The sequence below is a fragment of the Polypterus senegalus genome, chromosome 4, assembly GCF_016835505.1.
Source record: "Polypterus senegalus isolate Bchr_013 chromosome 4, ASM1683550v1, whole genome shotgun sequence".
Classification (NCBI taxonomy): domain Eukaryota; kingdom Metazoa; phylum Chordata; class Cladistia; order Polypteriformes; family Polypteridae; genus Polypterus; species Polypterus senegalus.
Genome location: NC_053157.1, coordinates 97,994,430 through 98,012,447, shown reverse-complemented (window position 1 = coordinate 98,012,447; position 18,018 = coordinate 97,994,430). Strand labels below are relative to the sequence as shown.

The following is an 18,018-nucleotide window of genomic DNA, read 5'->3' as shown; positions in this document are numbered from 1 at the left end:
TTTGGATATTGTTGGCCCTCTCCCTAAGAATAAGAATGGTCACCAATATATGGGGTGGTTGATGACGTGATGCAATATCCTGAAGTGTCTGCTCTCCAGAGGGCCATATCCTCCACTGTGAAATCGTTACTCGTATTGGCAATCCGTGTGTGATTTTATCTGACTAGGGTACGCCCTTTACTACTTGCGTGATAAAACAGTTGTGTGAAAGCCTTGCCGTTGAAAAACTGAGCACCACTGTTTACCATCCACAGATGAATGGTCTGACAGAGCAATTTAGCAGGACTTTAAAGCAGATGAAGAGGCAGGTCGCCCATGATGACCCGACTTCCTGGGACTCTGAGTTGCTGTACCTCAGGAACCCCACCACCCCAGGCATCTACCGGCTTGAGTCCATTTGAGTTACTGGTTTGCAGGCATCTGGGGGGGCATCTTGGATGTTATTCGTGTGGAGAGTACAGGAGTGTGGACTAACGCTCACGGTCTGTGTTTTGTGGACTGTGTCATTTTACTGCAGGAACAACTCTCTAAACTTTCCTTTATCGCCGTGGAGCATCAACAGCGTGAACAGGATGCCCAGAAACATCATTATGATAAGAAAAGCAAACTCTATGATTTCAAGGCTGACAGTTGGGTACTGGTTCTGATTCCCTCTTTCCTTCTCTGAGAAATGGCAGGGTTGTACTGTGGTTGAAGAGTATGTGGGTCTGGTAAATTTATACAAAGTCAGTATACCGGGCTGGCGAATACAGATTTTGCATGTTAATCTCTTGAAAGAACCTCAGGAGGTGGTAACTTTCGTGGCTGCAGTCTTCCAGACCGACATTACTATTAGTGACAATTTGACTGGATCCCAGAAATCCGACTTGCTGTCTTTGATAGGACGGAATATTGATGTCTTTTCCTCCCTGCTGGGCCTAACTAGACTAACGAAACATAAGATCATTACAGAGCCTGGTGTTATGAGGTCAGACAGTTGCTTGAATTAGGTGTTATTCATGAAAGTAAGAGCGATTGGTGTAGTATTTGTGGTACCGAGATCTGATAGTTCAATTCGGTTCTGTATCGATTTTAGATGCTTATATAATGCCCTGTGTTGATGAATTACTGGAAAAACTGGTTCAGGCATCAAATATCTCTATGCTTGAACTTATGAAGGGGTAGTGGCAGGTGCCCCTTGAAGCCTCATGATGTGAAAAAACAGCATTTGCCACCCTTGACAAGTTATTTGAATTTACTAGACTCCTGTTTGGTCTGCATGGCACACCTCAAACTTTCCAGTGTATGATGGAATCAGATTTTTGCACTCCCATTCCAAATATTTCGAAGTGTACCTTGATGATGTCAGCATTTTTGTTAATGATTGGCAGTCGCATTTGAAGCATCTTCAGACTGTACTTGACAGCTTGAGACAGGCCAGGTTGACAGCTAAACCTAAGAAATGTAAATTGAGTATGTCAGAGACTCACTATTGGGTTATTTTATGGGTAAGGGTTGGTTAGACCACAATTAAAAGAGGTAGGTGAGGTGCCTGCTTACCCCGTCCTGCAATGCAGTGGCAGGCTTGTGCCTTCCTCTCACTAGCTGGTTATTATAGGAGATTTATCCCTTATTTTGCAGATAGAGCTGCTCCTCTAACTGATTTTACAAAGGGCAGAAAGAACCAATCCGTTGTCTAATCCATTGATTGTGAACGCTCCTTCTGTGATTTGAAGGCTGTTTTGTCATTATACCCAGTTTTAAGGAATCCCAACCTTTCTGGGGAGTTCATCCTGCAGACTGACGCTAATGCATTCATTTTAGGGGCTTTCCTATCACAGGTTTTTGAAGGAGTGAAGCATCCCGTCATGTATTTGAGTAGGAAATTGCTTCCCAGGGAGTGTAATTACTCAACCATTGAGAAAGAATGCTTGGCGATTAAATTGGCTGTGGAATCACTTCGTTATTATTTCTGGGGTCATAAATTTACCTTAGTTACTGATCATGCCCCCTGTATGTATGTATGCATGCATGTGTGTCTTCTCTCTCTCTGTCTCTGTGTATATCTATACTAATAAAAGGCAAAGCCCTCACTCACTCACTGACTGACTCATCACTAATTCTCCAACTTCCCGTGTAGTTAGAAGGCTGAAATGTGGCAGGCTTATTCCTTACAGCTTACTTACAAAAGTTAAGCAGGTTTCGTTTCGAAATTCTACACATAACGGTCGACAACGTCTGCCATGTTGAACTTTCTTATTTATGTCCCCATCTTCACGAAATTTGGTAGGCGGCTTCCCTGCGCTAACCGAAACCGATGTACGTACTTATTTTGATGGTATGATGCCACTGTCGCCCGCCATATTGAACTTTCCAACGTCACAAATTTTCCAACTTCCCGTGTACGCAGAAGGCTGACCCCATCTTCACGAAATTTGGTAGGTGGCTTCCCTGCGCTAACCAAAACCGATGTACGTACTTATTTCGGTGGTACAACGCCACTGTCGGCCGCCATATTAAATTTTCCAAACGTCACTAATTCTCCAAATTCCCGTGTAGGTAGAAGGCTGAAATTTGCCAGGCTCATTCCTTACAGCTTACTTACAAAAGTTAAGCAGGTTTCATTTCGAAATTCTACGCGTAACGGTCAACAACGTCCACCATGTTAAACTTTATTTATGGCCCCATCTTCACGAAATTTGGAAGGTGGCTTCCCTGCGCTAACCAAAATCAATATATGTACTTATTTCGGTGGTATGACGCCACTGTCAGCCGCCATATTGAACTTTCCAACGTCACTAATTCTCCAAATTCCCGTGTAGGTAGAAGGCTGAAATTTGGTACTTATTTCGATGGTATGATACCACTGTCGGCCGCCATATTGAACTTTTCAACAGTCTTTGTTACTTATGGGCCCATCTTCAAGAAATTTGGTACGCGGGTTCCCAATGCTAACTGAATCCTACTTACATACATATATACGTCCATAGCCTGCAGCTCAGTCACCGTGTGAGGCGGCATTGGGTCCCCCATCCCAACGACTCCCACGTTGTTGGCTGCCTGCCTATATAAGGCTGTCCGTCGCTACAGTCTCTACATTCCCTTCCTTGCTTCGCCACGGGATTCACGTCTTCCTGCTGATAACTACAGCCTTTTTATTTAATCCACGGCTTCTCCGCTGTTTTATTGTTCATTTATTACGATTATAGTTATTGTGTAGGTATTTTAGACTTACTTTACATTGCTCAGGTACCCATTTCCTTTATCATTCCAACCGTACCCGCATTAACATGTCTATCGAGGTGATCACCATCAATCAAACAACTGTCACTTACCGAGTGGTTTCCATGCCCGGAGATGGCACCTATCTTTTCCATTCTCTCTGTTACATATTGCACGGCCGTATCAGGCTCACTCTTGATATCTGGAGAAACATTGTGTCTTATGTATTGAATGACTGGGACAGGTTCAAGGTATGGACTGATGACGGTACAGGAGATAATTATACTACACAGGAGCACTATAAGCGTGAAATGCTTAAGCCCTTCACCTATGCATCTGCATGTGAGTTGATGGCTGCCGCTGAATTGTTCGGTTGTACCGAAATGGCCAAATATTTTACACCTTTTGACAACCGCCAATGCCTCTTAAACATCTTAGATTCACAGGTGACGATTTCAGTAGTGGACACTTTGATGTTTATGAATGTTTAAACTCTCACTGGATGTGAAGTTATCGATGAAACTGGTTGTATACTTACAGCGCTTGACAGATGCCGAATGTCACTTCAACACAAGTCCTACAAATACTGTCGTAATTGAAACAAACCATGAAACTCAAACCGATTATGACAGCAGCAATCCAAGCTGTGAGATTTGAAACAAGATTACTGTTCACATAGCCAACTGTACGCTGCATGCTTAAGAGTAAGCTCAGCGCACAGCTTGGTCATATTACAACCGAGGGCCGAACTCACAATGTGGTATACAAAGAGATCCTTAACAAATAATTATTGGTATATTTTCCTCAGTTTAAAAAGGTTGAATTTTCTTCTTAATAAAACTTTTAAGGTAGTACTTGCCAAGTGCTGGTATTTTGAGATATAAATATAGAGAGAGATAGATAGATAGATATAGATATATATAGAGAGAGATAGAGATATATTTTTATAGATATATATAGATAGATAGAGATATAATTTATTGTGTGTGTGCATGGATGTACAGTATGTATGTGTGTATATATATATATATATATATATTGTGAACGCTGGCCCGGCACAGACAGACGGACAGCATATTTTGCCCAACACACTGTTTATTGACACACTATTTACAATACAAAAGTCCAGTGCACACTCACACGACCCCAGTGCCTCTGCACCGATTTCCCCAAAGTCCAGGCCCACAGTCTCTGTGCCTTTGTCCTGGCCGCCTCCTGTCCTCTCTCCAGCTCTGTCCACTTCCACCCGACATCCACCAATCACTGGAGGGAGGCGGCCCCTTAAATAAGGCTCCCGGATGAGCCCCAGGTGTTCCGCCCTTAGCCACGCCCAAGCGTGGCGGAAGTGTCGGCTGTCTTCCTGGCAGCTCTCCGGGTGCCACACAAAGTCTTCCCCCCGGCACCTCCTGGTGTGGCGGAAGTGTCGGGCTCCCGGATAATTAGGCACTGGGCGCCGCCTGGCGGTGGCCACGGGTCCCTGCAGGGCTGGGCTTCCATGCCCTGTACCCGAGGCCCCCTGCCTAACCAGGACGGACGCCCCCACTCTGTCTGGAGGAGGCACTCGCCCTCCTCCGGTCCTCCAAGGCGCCCGGCCGGGCTCCAGCCCCAGCCGCGGACCGTACGGGATAAACCGGCATCGGAGCGCCGCCTGGCGGTGACCACGGGCCCCTACAGGGCTGGGCTTCCATGCCCTGTACCCGTGGTCCCCAACAGAACCAGGACGGACGCCTGCGGTGTGGAGGAGGGACAAGCCCTCCTCTCGTCCTCCAAGCCCCGGCCGGGCTCCAGCTCCGCCAGCGACTGCATGGGATCAACCGGCATCGGGCGCCCCCTGGCGGTAACCACGGGCCCCTACAGGGTAGGGCTTCCATGCCCTCAACCCGTGGCTCCCAACAAAACCAGGACGGACGCCCCCTCGCGGTCTGGAGGAGGCACAAGCCCTCCTCACGCCACTATATATATATATATATATATATAGATAGAGAGAGAGAGAGAGAGAGAGAGAGATACATATGACAGCAACACTCATAATAGTGACAAAACAATTACATTGACGATCATGTTACGTTATTTTCAAGATGTTTCCTTTTCTTTTTGATTATTTCTTTAACACAGTACTTCTCCGCTGCGAAGCGCTGGTATTTTGCTAGTACATATTAAGCCTAAAAGTTCAATGATTTTATGGGATGGTTTTATGTCACTTTTTTTGTCACGCTTTAAATCAGGTTTATTTTAAAACCTACATATAGATGTTTGGTATCATTCTTTTCAGAATGTATCAAACGTTATATTTTAATGTTGTTAGATTTTCAGATTCTTATTGTGTTTTTTAATTATAAGCAAAAAAATATCAAGAACTCGCATCCCGCAAGACAAGACTTTGCGCCAAGAGATTATATATATCTATATCTCTAGCAAAATACCCGCTTTGCAGTGGAGAAGTAGTGTGTTAAAGAAGTAATGAAAAGAAAAGGAAACATTTTAAAAATAACGTAACATGATTGTCAATGTAATTGTTTTGTCACTGTTTTGAGTGTTGCTGTCATATATATATATATATATATATATATATATATATATATATATATATATATATATATATATATATATATATATATATATATATATATATATATATATAATGTACACTCACACATAAATATATATACATCTACATATATACAGTAATCCCCCGCTATATCGTGCTTCGACTTTCTCAGCTTCACTCTATCGCGGTTTTTAAATGTAAGCATATCTAAATATATATCCCGGATTTTTCGCTGGTTCGCGGATTTCTGCGGACAATGGGTCTTTTACTTTATGGTACATGCTTCCTCAGTTTGTTTGCCCAGTTGATTTCATACAAAGGACGCTATTGGAGGATGGCTTAGAAGCTACCCAATCAGAGCGTGTATTACATATTAAGTAAAACTCCTCAATGATCTATGATATGCTTCCCGCGCGGTGCTTGATTGTTTGCTTTTTTCTCTCTCTCACCGTCTCTGACATTCTCTGCGCCTGGCGGAGGGGGTGTGAGCAGAGGGGCTGTTTGCACAGAGCCTGTTTGCCTAGAGGATACGGACACTCCTCTACAAAATGCTGCTTTATCGCGGTGCTTCGGCATACTTAAAAGCACGTATTGATTTTTTGATTCTTTGCTTTTATCTCGCTCTCTCTCTCTGACATTCTCTGCTCCTGACGGCGCTCCTTTGAAGAGAAGATATATTTGCATTCTTTTAATTGTGAGAAAGACCTGTCATCTCTGTCTTGTCATGGAGCACAGTTTAAACTTTTGACTAAAGGGTGTTATTTCATGTCTAAAGGGCTCTAATAATGTTAACAGTGTGGGAGAGTTTATAAGGGCTTAAAATATATAAAAATAACCATACAAACATATGGTTTCTACTTCGTGGATTTTCATCTATCGCGGGGGGTTCTGAACGCAACCCCCGCGATCAAAGAGGGATTGCTGTGTGTATGTGTATGTATGTATATATGTATATATATATATATATATATATATATATATATATATATATATATATATATATATATATATATATATATACTATATATATATCTATGGCAGCAACAAAGTACTGCTTTTAAATTTTTATTAAGAAGAAAAGAAAACCTTTTTAAACTGAGGGGAAAATATACCAATAACTATTTGTTAAGGATCTCTTTGTATACCACGTTGTCAGTTCAGCACTCCGGCTGTAATATGACCAAGCTGTGTGAGCTTACTCTTGAGAATGCAACATATAGTTGTCCAGGAGAAAAGCAATCTTGCCTAAAATCAATGGCAACCTTTTGTAGGGTCTGGCCCTGAAACTTATTAATTGTCATCACGAAGCAGAGCCTTACTGGAAATTGGAGGCATTTGAATTGAAATGGGAGATCAGAGGGTATAACTGGGATGCGAGGAATACATTGAGTGTGGAGAAACTCTAGAGACAGCGTTTGTATTAACTTGTGGATTTTTCTGTGAGTATTTGGTGGCAGCGTGACGAAGTTGCTTCCGCAAGACTGCGTTAGCTGTGAAGCTCAGCTCGGAGTATATTCTTTTTCTACCTTGTCAATTGTGTAGTGGGTTTTTTGAACAGGTTTGATTCATGGAAGTGATCAGTCAGTTCACGTGCGCTTCTCTCTTGTGTGATGTTGCGATGGCCACGGCTTTATTTAGTGAAAACTGCTGTGTCAGATGGGGTTGTATGGATTGATTCTGAACACGACTGAGAGAATGAAAAGTGAATTAAAAAAAAGCTAACCTTTACAAGTATCATAAATTGCACCGGCTGTTACAGACTGAAATCAAATGTATGCTTTTATTCTAAAATAGTAAGACTAAGAGCAGTTTACTTCTTAAAACGGAGTGATGCAGAATCAAACTCGCGATCTTTTGGTTCCAAGGCGAGAACTGATTCTATTGCACCACGGAGGAAGTTATAATAAATGGTTGTCAATGTCGCATGTTAAGGCGGCTTTTTGTTTCTGCAGTTATATTTTTGAATAAAAGCGCAATTGTTGTGTTATTCTTGTGAAAATGTTTCTTTGCTATTTGGACTTCAGGCTTCATACATTATATAGTTTATGCCTACATTTTGTCATCTACTACTAGAATATAAAAAATGTTTCTGTTTTAACAATGTGTTTACACAGATTACTGTAGAAACGGAACAGACATGAAATGCGTGTGTTCCAAATAACGATCTATTATTTCCACTCTAAAACTCCACTTCACTCCCAGATACTCAATCAAGGCATGAGCTGAGAGAAGTTCGTTCACGTTCTAAATTGGTGGGGGGATGGAATAGCCGGCTGCTCCTAGCTTCTCTTTATCAGCACATTTAGAAGACAAAGTACGCTGGCGGAGAAGTGTGAAGGGATTTAAGAAGCAATTTAAGGTGGGACGGAATTACGAGTTTTTTCGTGGGCTCTGGTAATTCTAGTGTTAATGTTAGCTAAGACCCGGCACTTAAAAGTTTCTCGCTACAGCAATTTAACTCCGTTACAAAGTGATCTAAAGTCTCGTTTATACCTCGTGTCTTCTCATTAATCCGTGCTTTGTTTCCGCAGTAGCTGCACTTATGAATATGCTTGTATGCATTTTTTCTTCAAGAAGAATCATAAAACTTTCACATGCATGTTTCCCTGTAAAAGTCAAGATTTATTAAAGATAACTTGACATATATTTATGGCAACTCTGATCCATCCATACCCAGCATTTCTGAGAAATGACAGCACCCTTGATCAAGTAGATAAATGCAGCCTAACCAGCTCAAATAATTAATATCACCGAGACATCATTATAATATGCATTAATGTTAAAAACGCTGTAATCCTTGAAAGTGATGAATATGATGTATAGACTCTATTTTAGTTCCCTTTGAGGGACAATAACAGGTATTTGAACTGAAGAACCTTTTTGGTTTTCTTTCAGTTTATATAGGCTGCCTTTTCCCATTTTTCAGGAAACTTCATCACTTCATCATGCCTGTTGTGCTGAAAGCTGATAACTGACCAATGAGGTGCTACATTTTCTGTGTTTTTCATATTGTGTAGGTGTATATACGTAAAATATAACATGTTTTTAGCAACAAAAAAATTACCAATATATTGCCAAAATTTGCAGCATAGTCTTGTTTTCCTAATGTAAGCAGAACAACTTACTGCACTCATATTGCAGTAAAGACACCTAGCGAGAATGAAGATAGATGCCCTTTTTGAAGTCTTTGTTAACCCTAAGCAGTGACATTCCTTTAAGAAACAACATCTGTGATGCCAAGATGAGACTGACACTCGAGGTGACTCAGTGGACTGAGTGAACCCATGATTCATTTATTTTGAGGCAAGTGGCTTTGGCAGACAGTTTTTCATATATGTCAGATAATTGTGACTAAAGGTGGTTGTCTACAACAAGCAATGATGCAAGTCTAAGGCTACTGACCTGGACTTTCCACTCCTCCCTGGGTGTGTCTTGATATCTTGTCCATGAAAAATCACAAACAGGATTTTAGACAAAGTATAGCCCCAGAAGAGAAACAGTGCTGATGTTTTTCCAAGTATGCAAACACAGCTCTGCTCTTCAGGAGTCTCCCATGCCAACCATACATAGAAGGCCTCCTTTTTCAGCATGATGGCATCCCTCACCTCTAGTGGCCACCATTGGATCCTTGGGTTGCCACCTCGAGAGGCACCTGTAGTCTTCAGGTCGTAGCTCATTTCAGCTGCTTCCACAATTGAGGCTTTGAGCAAGGCCAATTTGGACTCTATATCCCCAGCCTATCCACCAATGTGTAAAAAGCTCTTTTGGAGGTTGCAGTTGAAAGCATTCTGGACAGGGGCCTCCCCAGATATTCTTAGTCCATCCTCACTGCTTGCTGATCCAGGTGTTGATCAGTTGTCAGCACTGCCCCTATCTTCATCCCAGCATTCAGAACATACAGCAATATGTCTGATGATACAATTATGAAATTGATTATAGACCGTTGGCCTAAGGTGTTAAGGTAGCAAGTACACTTATGAGCCACCTTTGGTTCAAACATGTTGTTTGTTATGGACAAACTGTGCTTATCTCAGAAGTCCAAAAACAAAACATTGCTCAGAGTTAGATTAGGGAGGCTGTTCCTCCCAATCATGCCTCTCCAGGTGCCTCCATCATTACCCGTGTGAGTGCTGAAGTTGCACAGCAGAACTATGAAGTCCCTGTCCTGGGCTCTTTCCGTGATCCCCTTCAAACACTCTAAGAAGGCCTGGTACTCCAAACTGACGTTTGGTGCATAAGCTCATATGGTAGGTAGTTAGAGTCATCCCCTGCTTTACCTTCAGCCACATAGAGACAGCCATCTCCTTTCGCTCTGCTCAGCTCCAGAGTAAAAGAGAGTCTAGCCCCTTTCATGGGGTTTGGTTTCATAACCAACTGTGGATGTGAGCCCAACTATATCTCGTTGGTAGCACTACACCTCGCCCACCTGGGAACAATTTGCCTTTGGAGGTCCTACTAGCAGCTTCTGCTTAAGGCAACACAGCTCCCATGGTCACAATTATATTAGTAGGATTAATCATAAAAATACAGACTGAAAAATAGTGCAGGAATTGCTTTTGCATGCAGCGATTGTTTTTCTTTTGGATGTAAAATTTACAATTCAGAATAAAGCTGCATCGGTGGGAATTTGCAACAGAGAAATGCTGATACAGGTTTTCTGGTGGATGCTACTTTAGTTTGTCAGGTCTTCTTCCTCTACAGTGCATCCAGAAAGTATTCAGACTTGAGGCTGTAATTGCTGCCAAAGGTGCATCGACAAAGTATTGGGCAAAGGCTGCGAATACTTATGTACATGTGATTTCTCAGTTTTTTTATTTTTAATAAATTTGCAAAAACCTCAAGTAAACTTTTTTCAAGTTGTCATTATGGGGTGTTGTGTGTAGGATTCGGAGGGAAAAAATGAATTTAATCCATTTTGGAATAAGGCTGTAACATAACAAAATGTGGAAAAAGATGAGCTGTGAATACTTTCCGGATACACTGTATATACTGCTTATATTTGTATGTATACATTTTTCTCTTTTATTAACAGAATGTTTCTCCAGACCCCTTGGAGTCGTGTGGTCCATATAAGCCAGCACCTGGAGTGCAAAAAAGAGAGAGACTTCCAAAAATTATTATTCAAAACCATGACACTATTGGTAATGTATATGCGTTATTTTTTCCTTTTTAAATGTTTAAAGCATTTTTTTAAGTGTAAAATTTTTTAAAGATGCATTTTAAATGTGTTTTTATATGGAACCTCAGTGATGAAAAAAAAATAAACAAATATCTGAAATGGTGTACATACTATGTAGATTTAGGACATTTTCAGATAACTTCTTTGTTATAAATAGATTATCTTTTTCCTTTGAATTAAATTTTTGGGTTTCATCTCAGTTTATGTCAAACTAGCAAAATACTCGTGCTTCGCAGCGGAGAAGTAGTGTGTTAAAGAAGTAATGAAAAATGAAACCTATATATACACACACTGTGAGTGGAAAAAAAACACACCAAAATGTTTTTCATCACATCTTCAACAATAGTCGGCCGATTTTGATAAAAATTTGGAACATTGTATAAACTTGTGTCAAAGCCTGGTCAAAGCAGTATAAGATCTTACTTATTTATAAATTTGTTTGCCATGGATACGTGCGAACGCAGACGATAAAGTTTGATGTGATGAAAAACATTTTGGTTTGTTTTTTTCCACTCACAGTGTGTGTGTGTGTGTGTGTGTGTGTATGTGTGTGTGTATATATATATATATATATATATATATATATATATATATATATATATGTATATGTATATGTGTATATATATATATGTATATATGTATATATGTATATATGTATATATGTATATATGTGTATATATATATATGTATATATGTGTATATATATATATGTATATATGTATGTATATATATATGTATATGTATATATATATACTAGCAGAATACCAGCCAAGAGGGGAAGTAGTGTGTTAAAGAAGTTATGAAAAGAAAAGCAAACATTTTAAAAATAACGTAAGATGATTGTTAATGTAATTGTTTTGTCATTGATATGAGTGTTGTTATCATATCTATCTATATATATATATATATATATATATATATATATATATATATATATATATATATATATATATATATATATATATATATATATATATATATATATATATATATATATATATATATATATATATATATATATAGCAAAATAGCTCGATTGGCACGGAGAAGTAAAAAGAAAATAACATTTTAATAATAACGTAACATGATTGACAATGTAACTGTTTTGTAATTGTCATGAGTGTTGCTGGCATATATATATATATATATAATATACACACACACAGACACATATATAAACATATAAACATATATATATATATATACACATCTATACACATATATATACAATATATATATATATATATATACTGTATATATACACACACACATATATACATACTGTATATACAACATATACATATCTACATATATACTGTATATACACATATATATACAAATCTACATATATATATCTACATATATATATTAGGTGGGACTCGATTAAAAAATTAATCCAATTAATTAGAGGCTGTGTAAGAATTAATCTTGATTAATCGTATGTAATCGCACACGTAAATTTGCCCCAAATCGCAAATGTTTTTTTTTTTATTTAAAACGGTTTTAGTGGGCTTACAGAATCAAATAATAGACATGGACATGAATATTGTAAACTGAAGCTGTTTTAATTTCTGAAAAAAAAGCTTTTAAACTGCATTTGAATTCAAAACAGAAACAAAAATATCATCCCTGGTTAAAATTGGGCAGACTTAAAAATAAAGTGGTAGTTTAAGTACTTTAAGTACATTTTCAGAATAGTATTGTCTTTAAATAATAATAACCAAAATTTCACCATAAAGTGCAGTTTTTCTTCTTAAAAAATAAGTCAGAAACATAAAAGGTAATTTGACCAGCTTACTCTTTAAACTCTGAGTAACATTAGCCAAAATTATTTTGTACATTAGGCTAAAACAGTGTGATCATTGAACATTTTGTAATTAGATGTATTTAGAATTACTAACGGTCACGGAAGTCCAATGATCCCCAGTAAGAGCCACAAAGTCCGCTTTCTGTAATGCATCTAATTTTGCTTGCTTTTCAGTGTGCACAAAACCATGCTTTTATCAAGGCTTCGCTGGTAGTCGAAATGATCAGTCGTAGGAACGCGCTTTATTCCGACTCTAACATTTTTGTAGCTGTGATGTGTGCATCAGTGTAATGGATGTACCAGGAAATCATGCATTGACAAAAGTTCCCGCTTGCTTGGAATTGAAAGTGTGATTAAATGCGTTATTTTTAACGTTATGGAGTACATGCATCGAAGCTTCTCAACTGTGCTTGTGCTAAGAAAGGGAAAATTTTAAAAATAACGTAACATGATTCTGCGTTAACCTAATATTTTTCATACGTCCCAAACCAAGGAGATGGGAAGGTAAAATGAATCGGTAGCGGCGACATAGTCAGTACATCCCTCTCGGAATCGAACCTCAATGTCGGCGTTAGAGGCTTAAGACTCTACAATTGCGCCACCGCTTGTCTATGCTAAAGTATGTATTGTAGATCGGGCTATAGATATACATTTATATATATATACCCGTATCGCAGTGGAGAAGTAGAAGTTATGAAAAGAAAAGGGAACATTTTAAAAATAACGTAACATGATTGTCAATATACAGTAATTGTTTTGTGAGTGTTATTGAATGTTGCTGTCATCAAGGATTTGATTATCATTATTTCTTTCAATCAGGCTCGTATTTGTACGATGTGTTCAAGTTACATTCCGTGTTTGTCAATCGTTGTAAAGATAAGAGGTTTCATTCATCGATTAGTTCCTTACTGCATCAATAAACAGCTCGTCTTCCTTTTTATCTGTGATGTGACAAACTGCATGCACGGGTTTTTTTTTACACTGTCTTCCTTTAGCGGACATTGACTTTTTCCACCGTGTGCTTTGTTTCCACAGTAGCTGCATTTATGAATATGCTTATCAGACGCTTCATATTTTTGCTGCCTTTTCAATTGTGTAATTCGGTTTTGTTCAGCTCTTTGGAACTGTTGCTTTTATCTGTGCACTGCATCAGTTCACGTGAGCCACTCGGTGTACTTGCATCGAAGGTTCCCAGCTGTGCTGGTGCCATCTCGCTATGTCCATAGCTTTATTTAATGTTACCTTAGTCCTGGCACTTAAAACTTTCTCTGGCAGTTTCGCTGAGTTTGTGTCAAACACCACCCTGACCATCTCATCTTCCTCTCCATAAGCACAGTCCTTCACCCGTGAATATTTACCCGTGGCAGTTTGCTATTGGATTGCCGCTGACGGATGGCCTTATATGGGCAGGCACTAAATTACAAACGCCAGCGCAGCCTGTCTATGAACTTAATTTAAAGTGTAGGTTTACATCGTGCTTTGTTTCAAGTAGCAGAACTCGCTTCTTATTGTTTCGCTGCCTTCTCAATTATATAATGCATGTTTTCTTGAGCGCTTTTTGAGGTCTTCCTGGTTTTCTATGTACTGCGTGATTACGTGGGAGGCGTGATGATGTCACACGAAACTCCGCCCCACGGCGTTGAAGCTCATCTCCATTACAGTAAATGGAGAAAACTGCTTCCAGTTATGACCATTACGCGTAGAATTTCGATATAAAACCTGTCCAACTTTTGTAAGGAAGCTGTAAGGAATCAACCTGCCAAATTTCAGCCTTCCACCCACACGGGAAGTTGGAGAATTAGTGGTGAGTGAGTGAGTCAGTGAGGGCTTTGCCTTTTATTAGTATAGATATATATATATATATATATATATATATATGTGTGTGTGTGTGTGTGTGTGTGTGTGTGTGTGTGTGTGTGTGTGTGTGTGTGTGTATATATATATATATATATAGCAAAATACCCGCTTCGTAGCGGAGAAGTACTGTGTTAAAGAAGTTATGAAAAAGAAATGCAATTGTTATGTGACTGTTATGAGTGTTGCTGTCATCAAGGATTTGATTATCATTGTTTCTTTCAATCAGGTTCGTATTTGGAGGACGTGTTGTGTTCAAGTTTCATTCCGTGTTTGTCAACCGTTGTAAAGATAATATATAATATACTGTATATATAGTGACAGATTAGGGTTTTCTCGCACCCTTGTACCCTCGGACCACACGTCAGACACCAGATAAAAGTCCAAATAATTGATTTATTATAATAATAAGTGCACAAAGCACCCTCCACTCCCAAATACTCCAATAGTTAAATGCACAATAATCCAATCCTCCAAACTCCCAGATGCTTAGCCACCCTGCCTCCCAACTCAGCTCATCTGTCTGGGATCTCCCACAGTCCTTTATACTCCTCGACCCAGAAGCGTTTCACCCTCTCTGTCCATATGACCTGGAACACTTAAGCGACTCCTGGCGGCCCCCATGGTATCCAGCAGGGCTGTGATTAAAGACTCCAATGTCCATAATGCCCTGCTGGTCTCCCATAGTGCAGGGAGGGCTCCAACTGGCGGCGTGGGTGTATTGGCTGGGATGAACAGCCAGCCATACATAACTATATATATATACACTGGGTACGGAAAGTATTCAGACCCCCTTCAATATTTCACTCTCTGTTATATTGCAGCCATTTGCTAAAATCATTTAAATTAAATTTTTTCCTCATTAATGTACACATAGCACCTCATATTGACAGACAAAAAAAGAATTTTTGAAATTGTTGCAGATTTATTAAAAAAGAAAACTGAAATATCACATGATCCTAAGTATTCAGACCCTTTGCTCAGTATTTAGTAGAAGCACCCTTTTGAGCTAATACAGCCATGAGTCTTCTTGAGAAAGATGCAAGAAGTTTTTCACACCTGGATTTGGGGATCCTCTGCCATTCCTCCTTACAGATCCTCTCCAGTTCTGTCAGGTTGGATGGTAAACGTTGGTGGACAGCCATTTTTAGGACTCTCCAGAGATGCTCAATTGGGTTTAAGTCAGGGCTCTGGCTGGGCCATTCAAGAACAGTCACAGAGTTGTGAAGCCACTCCTTCGTTATTTTAGCTGTGTGCTTAGGGTCATTCTCTTGTTGGAAGGTAAACCTTCGGCCCAGTCTGAGGTCCTTGGCACTCTGGAGAAGGTTTTTGTCCAGGATATCCCTGTACTTGGCTGCATTCATCTTTCCCTCGATTGCAACCAGTCATCCTGTCCCTGCAGCTGAAAAACACCCCCACAGCATGATGCTGCCACCTCCATGCTTCACTGTGGGGACTGTATTGGACAAGTGATGAGCAGTGCCTGGTTGTCTCCACACATACCGCTTAGAATTAAGGCCAAAAAGTTCTATCTTGGCCTCATCAGACCAGAGAATCTTCAGGTGTCTTTTAGCAAACTCCATGCGGGCTGTCATGTGTCTTGCACTGAGGAGAGGCTTCTGACAGGCCACTCTGACATAAAGCCCTGATTGGTGGAGGGCTACAGTGATGGTTGACTTTCTACAACTTTCTCCCATCTCCTGACTGCATCTCTGGAGCTCAGCCAAAGTGATCTTTGGGTTCTTCTTTACCTCTCTCACCAAGGCTCTTCTCCCCCGGTAGCTCAGCTTGGCCGGACGCCAAACTTGGCGAAACTGCGAGAGAAACATTTAAGTGCCGGGTCTTAGCTAACATTAAGTACAGCCGTGGACATCGCATGAGATGGCACCAGCACAGCAGTGAATCTTCGATGCATATACACCGAGCGGCTCATGTGAACTGACGCAGTGCACAGCCAAAAAGCAACAGTTCCAAAGAGCAATGAACAAAAACCGAATTACACAATTGAAAAGGCAGCAAAAAATATGAAGCGTCTGATACATACAAGCATATTCATAAATCCAGCTACTGCGGAAACAAAGCACACGGTGGAAAAAGTCAATGTCCCGCTAAAGGAATACAGTGTACAGTAATCCCTCGCTATATCGCGCTTCGACTTTCGCGGTTTCACTCTATCGGATTTTAAATGTAAGCACATCTAAATATATATCACAGATTTTTCGCTGGTTCGCGGATTTCTGCAGACAGTGGGTCTTTTAATTTATGCTACACGCTTCCTCAGTTTGTTTGCCCTGTTGATTTCATACAAGGGACGCTATTGGCGGATGGCTTAGAAGCTACCCAATCAGAGCATGTATTACATATTAACTAAAACTCCTCAATGCTATAAGATATGCATCCCGCGCGGAGCTTGATTGTTTGCTTGTCTCTGCCTCTCTCTCATCCTCTCTGACATTCTCTGCGCCTGACGGAGGGGGTGTGAGCAGAGGTGCTGTTTGCTTAAAAGATACTGACGCTTCTCTAAAAAAATGCTGCTTTATTGCGGTGCTCGGCATATTTAAAAGCACAAAAGCACACGTATTGATTTTTTGATTGTTGCTTTAATCTCGCTCTCTCCCTCTGAAATTCTCTGCTCCTGAAGAGAAGAAGATCTATTTGCATTCTTTTAATTGTGAGAAAGAACTTTCATCTCTGTCTTGTCATAGAGGACAGTTTAAACTTTTGACTAAAGGGTGTTATTTCATGTTTAGAGGGCTCTAATAATGTTAACAGTGTGGGAGAGTTTATAAGGGCTTAAAATATGTAAAAATAACTACACAAACATATGGTTTCTACTTCGAGGATTTTCGTCTATCGCGGGGGGTTCTGGAACGCAACCCCCGCGATCGAGGAGGGATTACTGTAAACAAAAAACCCGTGCATGCAGTGTGTCAGGTCTCAGATAAAGAAGAAGACGAGCTGTTTATTGATGCAGTAAGAAACGAATCGATGAATGAAACCTGTCATCTTTACAACGATTGACAAACATGGAATGTAACTTGAACACAACACATCCTACAAATACGAACCTGATTGAAAGAAATAATGATAATCAAATCCTTGATGACAGCAACACTCAGTAACACTCACAAAACAAATACTGTATATTGACAGTCATGTTACGTTATTTTTAAAATGTTCCCTTTTCTTTTCTAGCTTTTTAACACACAACTTCTCCGCTATGATACGTGAGTATATATATATATGTATATATATATTCCGATCTACATACTCGAATAATGGATACTTTATTCGCCATCAATGATTGTTTTGGTAAAACCATACTCAGTGTATTCATTAGATGAACGGTAAAAAAGTAAGAGCGAGGGAGGATGCAGGCTGTAGTGCTTGGCGTCAACTCTATCTGAATTGCGCGATCACATTTCAAAA

At 39.9% G+C, this 18,018-nt stretch overlaps 1 protein-coding gene across 3 annotated transcripts in view; it reads left to right on the top strand.

The window, feature by feature from the left end:
• Positions 1 to 18,018, top strand: part of aga (aspartylglucosaminidase) — a 167,865-nt gene that overhangs the window by 69,871 nt on the left and 79,976 nt on the right. For all 3 annotated transcript variants that reach the window (XM_039751064.1, XM_039751065.1, XM_039751066.1), the window contains exon 5: positions 10,782 to 10,890. In XM_039751064.1, coding sequence (XP_039606998.1) covers positions 10,782 to 10,890 — 109 coding nt within the window. The remainder of the gene's footprint in view (positions 1 to 10,781; positions 10,891 to 18,018) is intronic.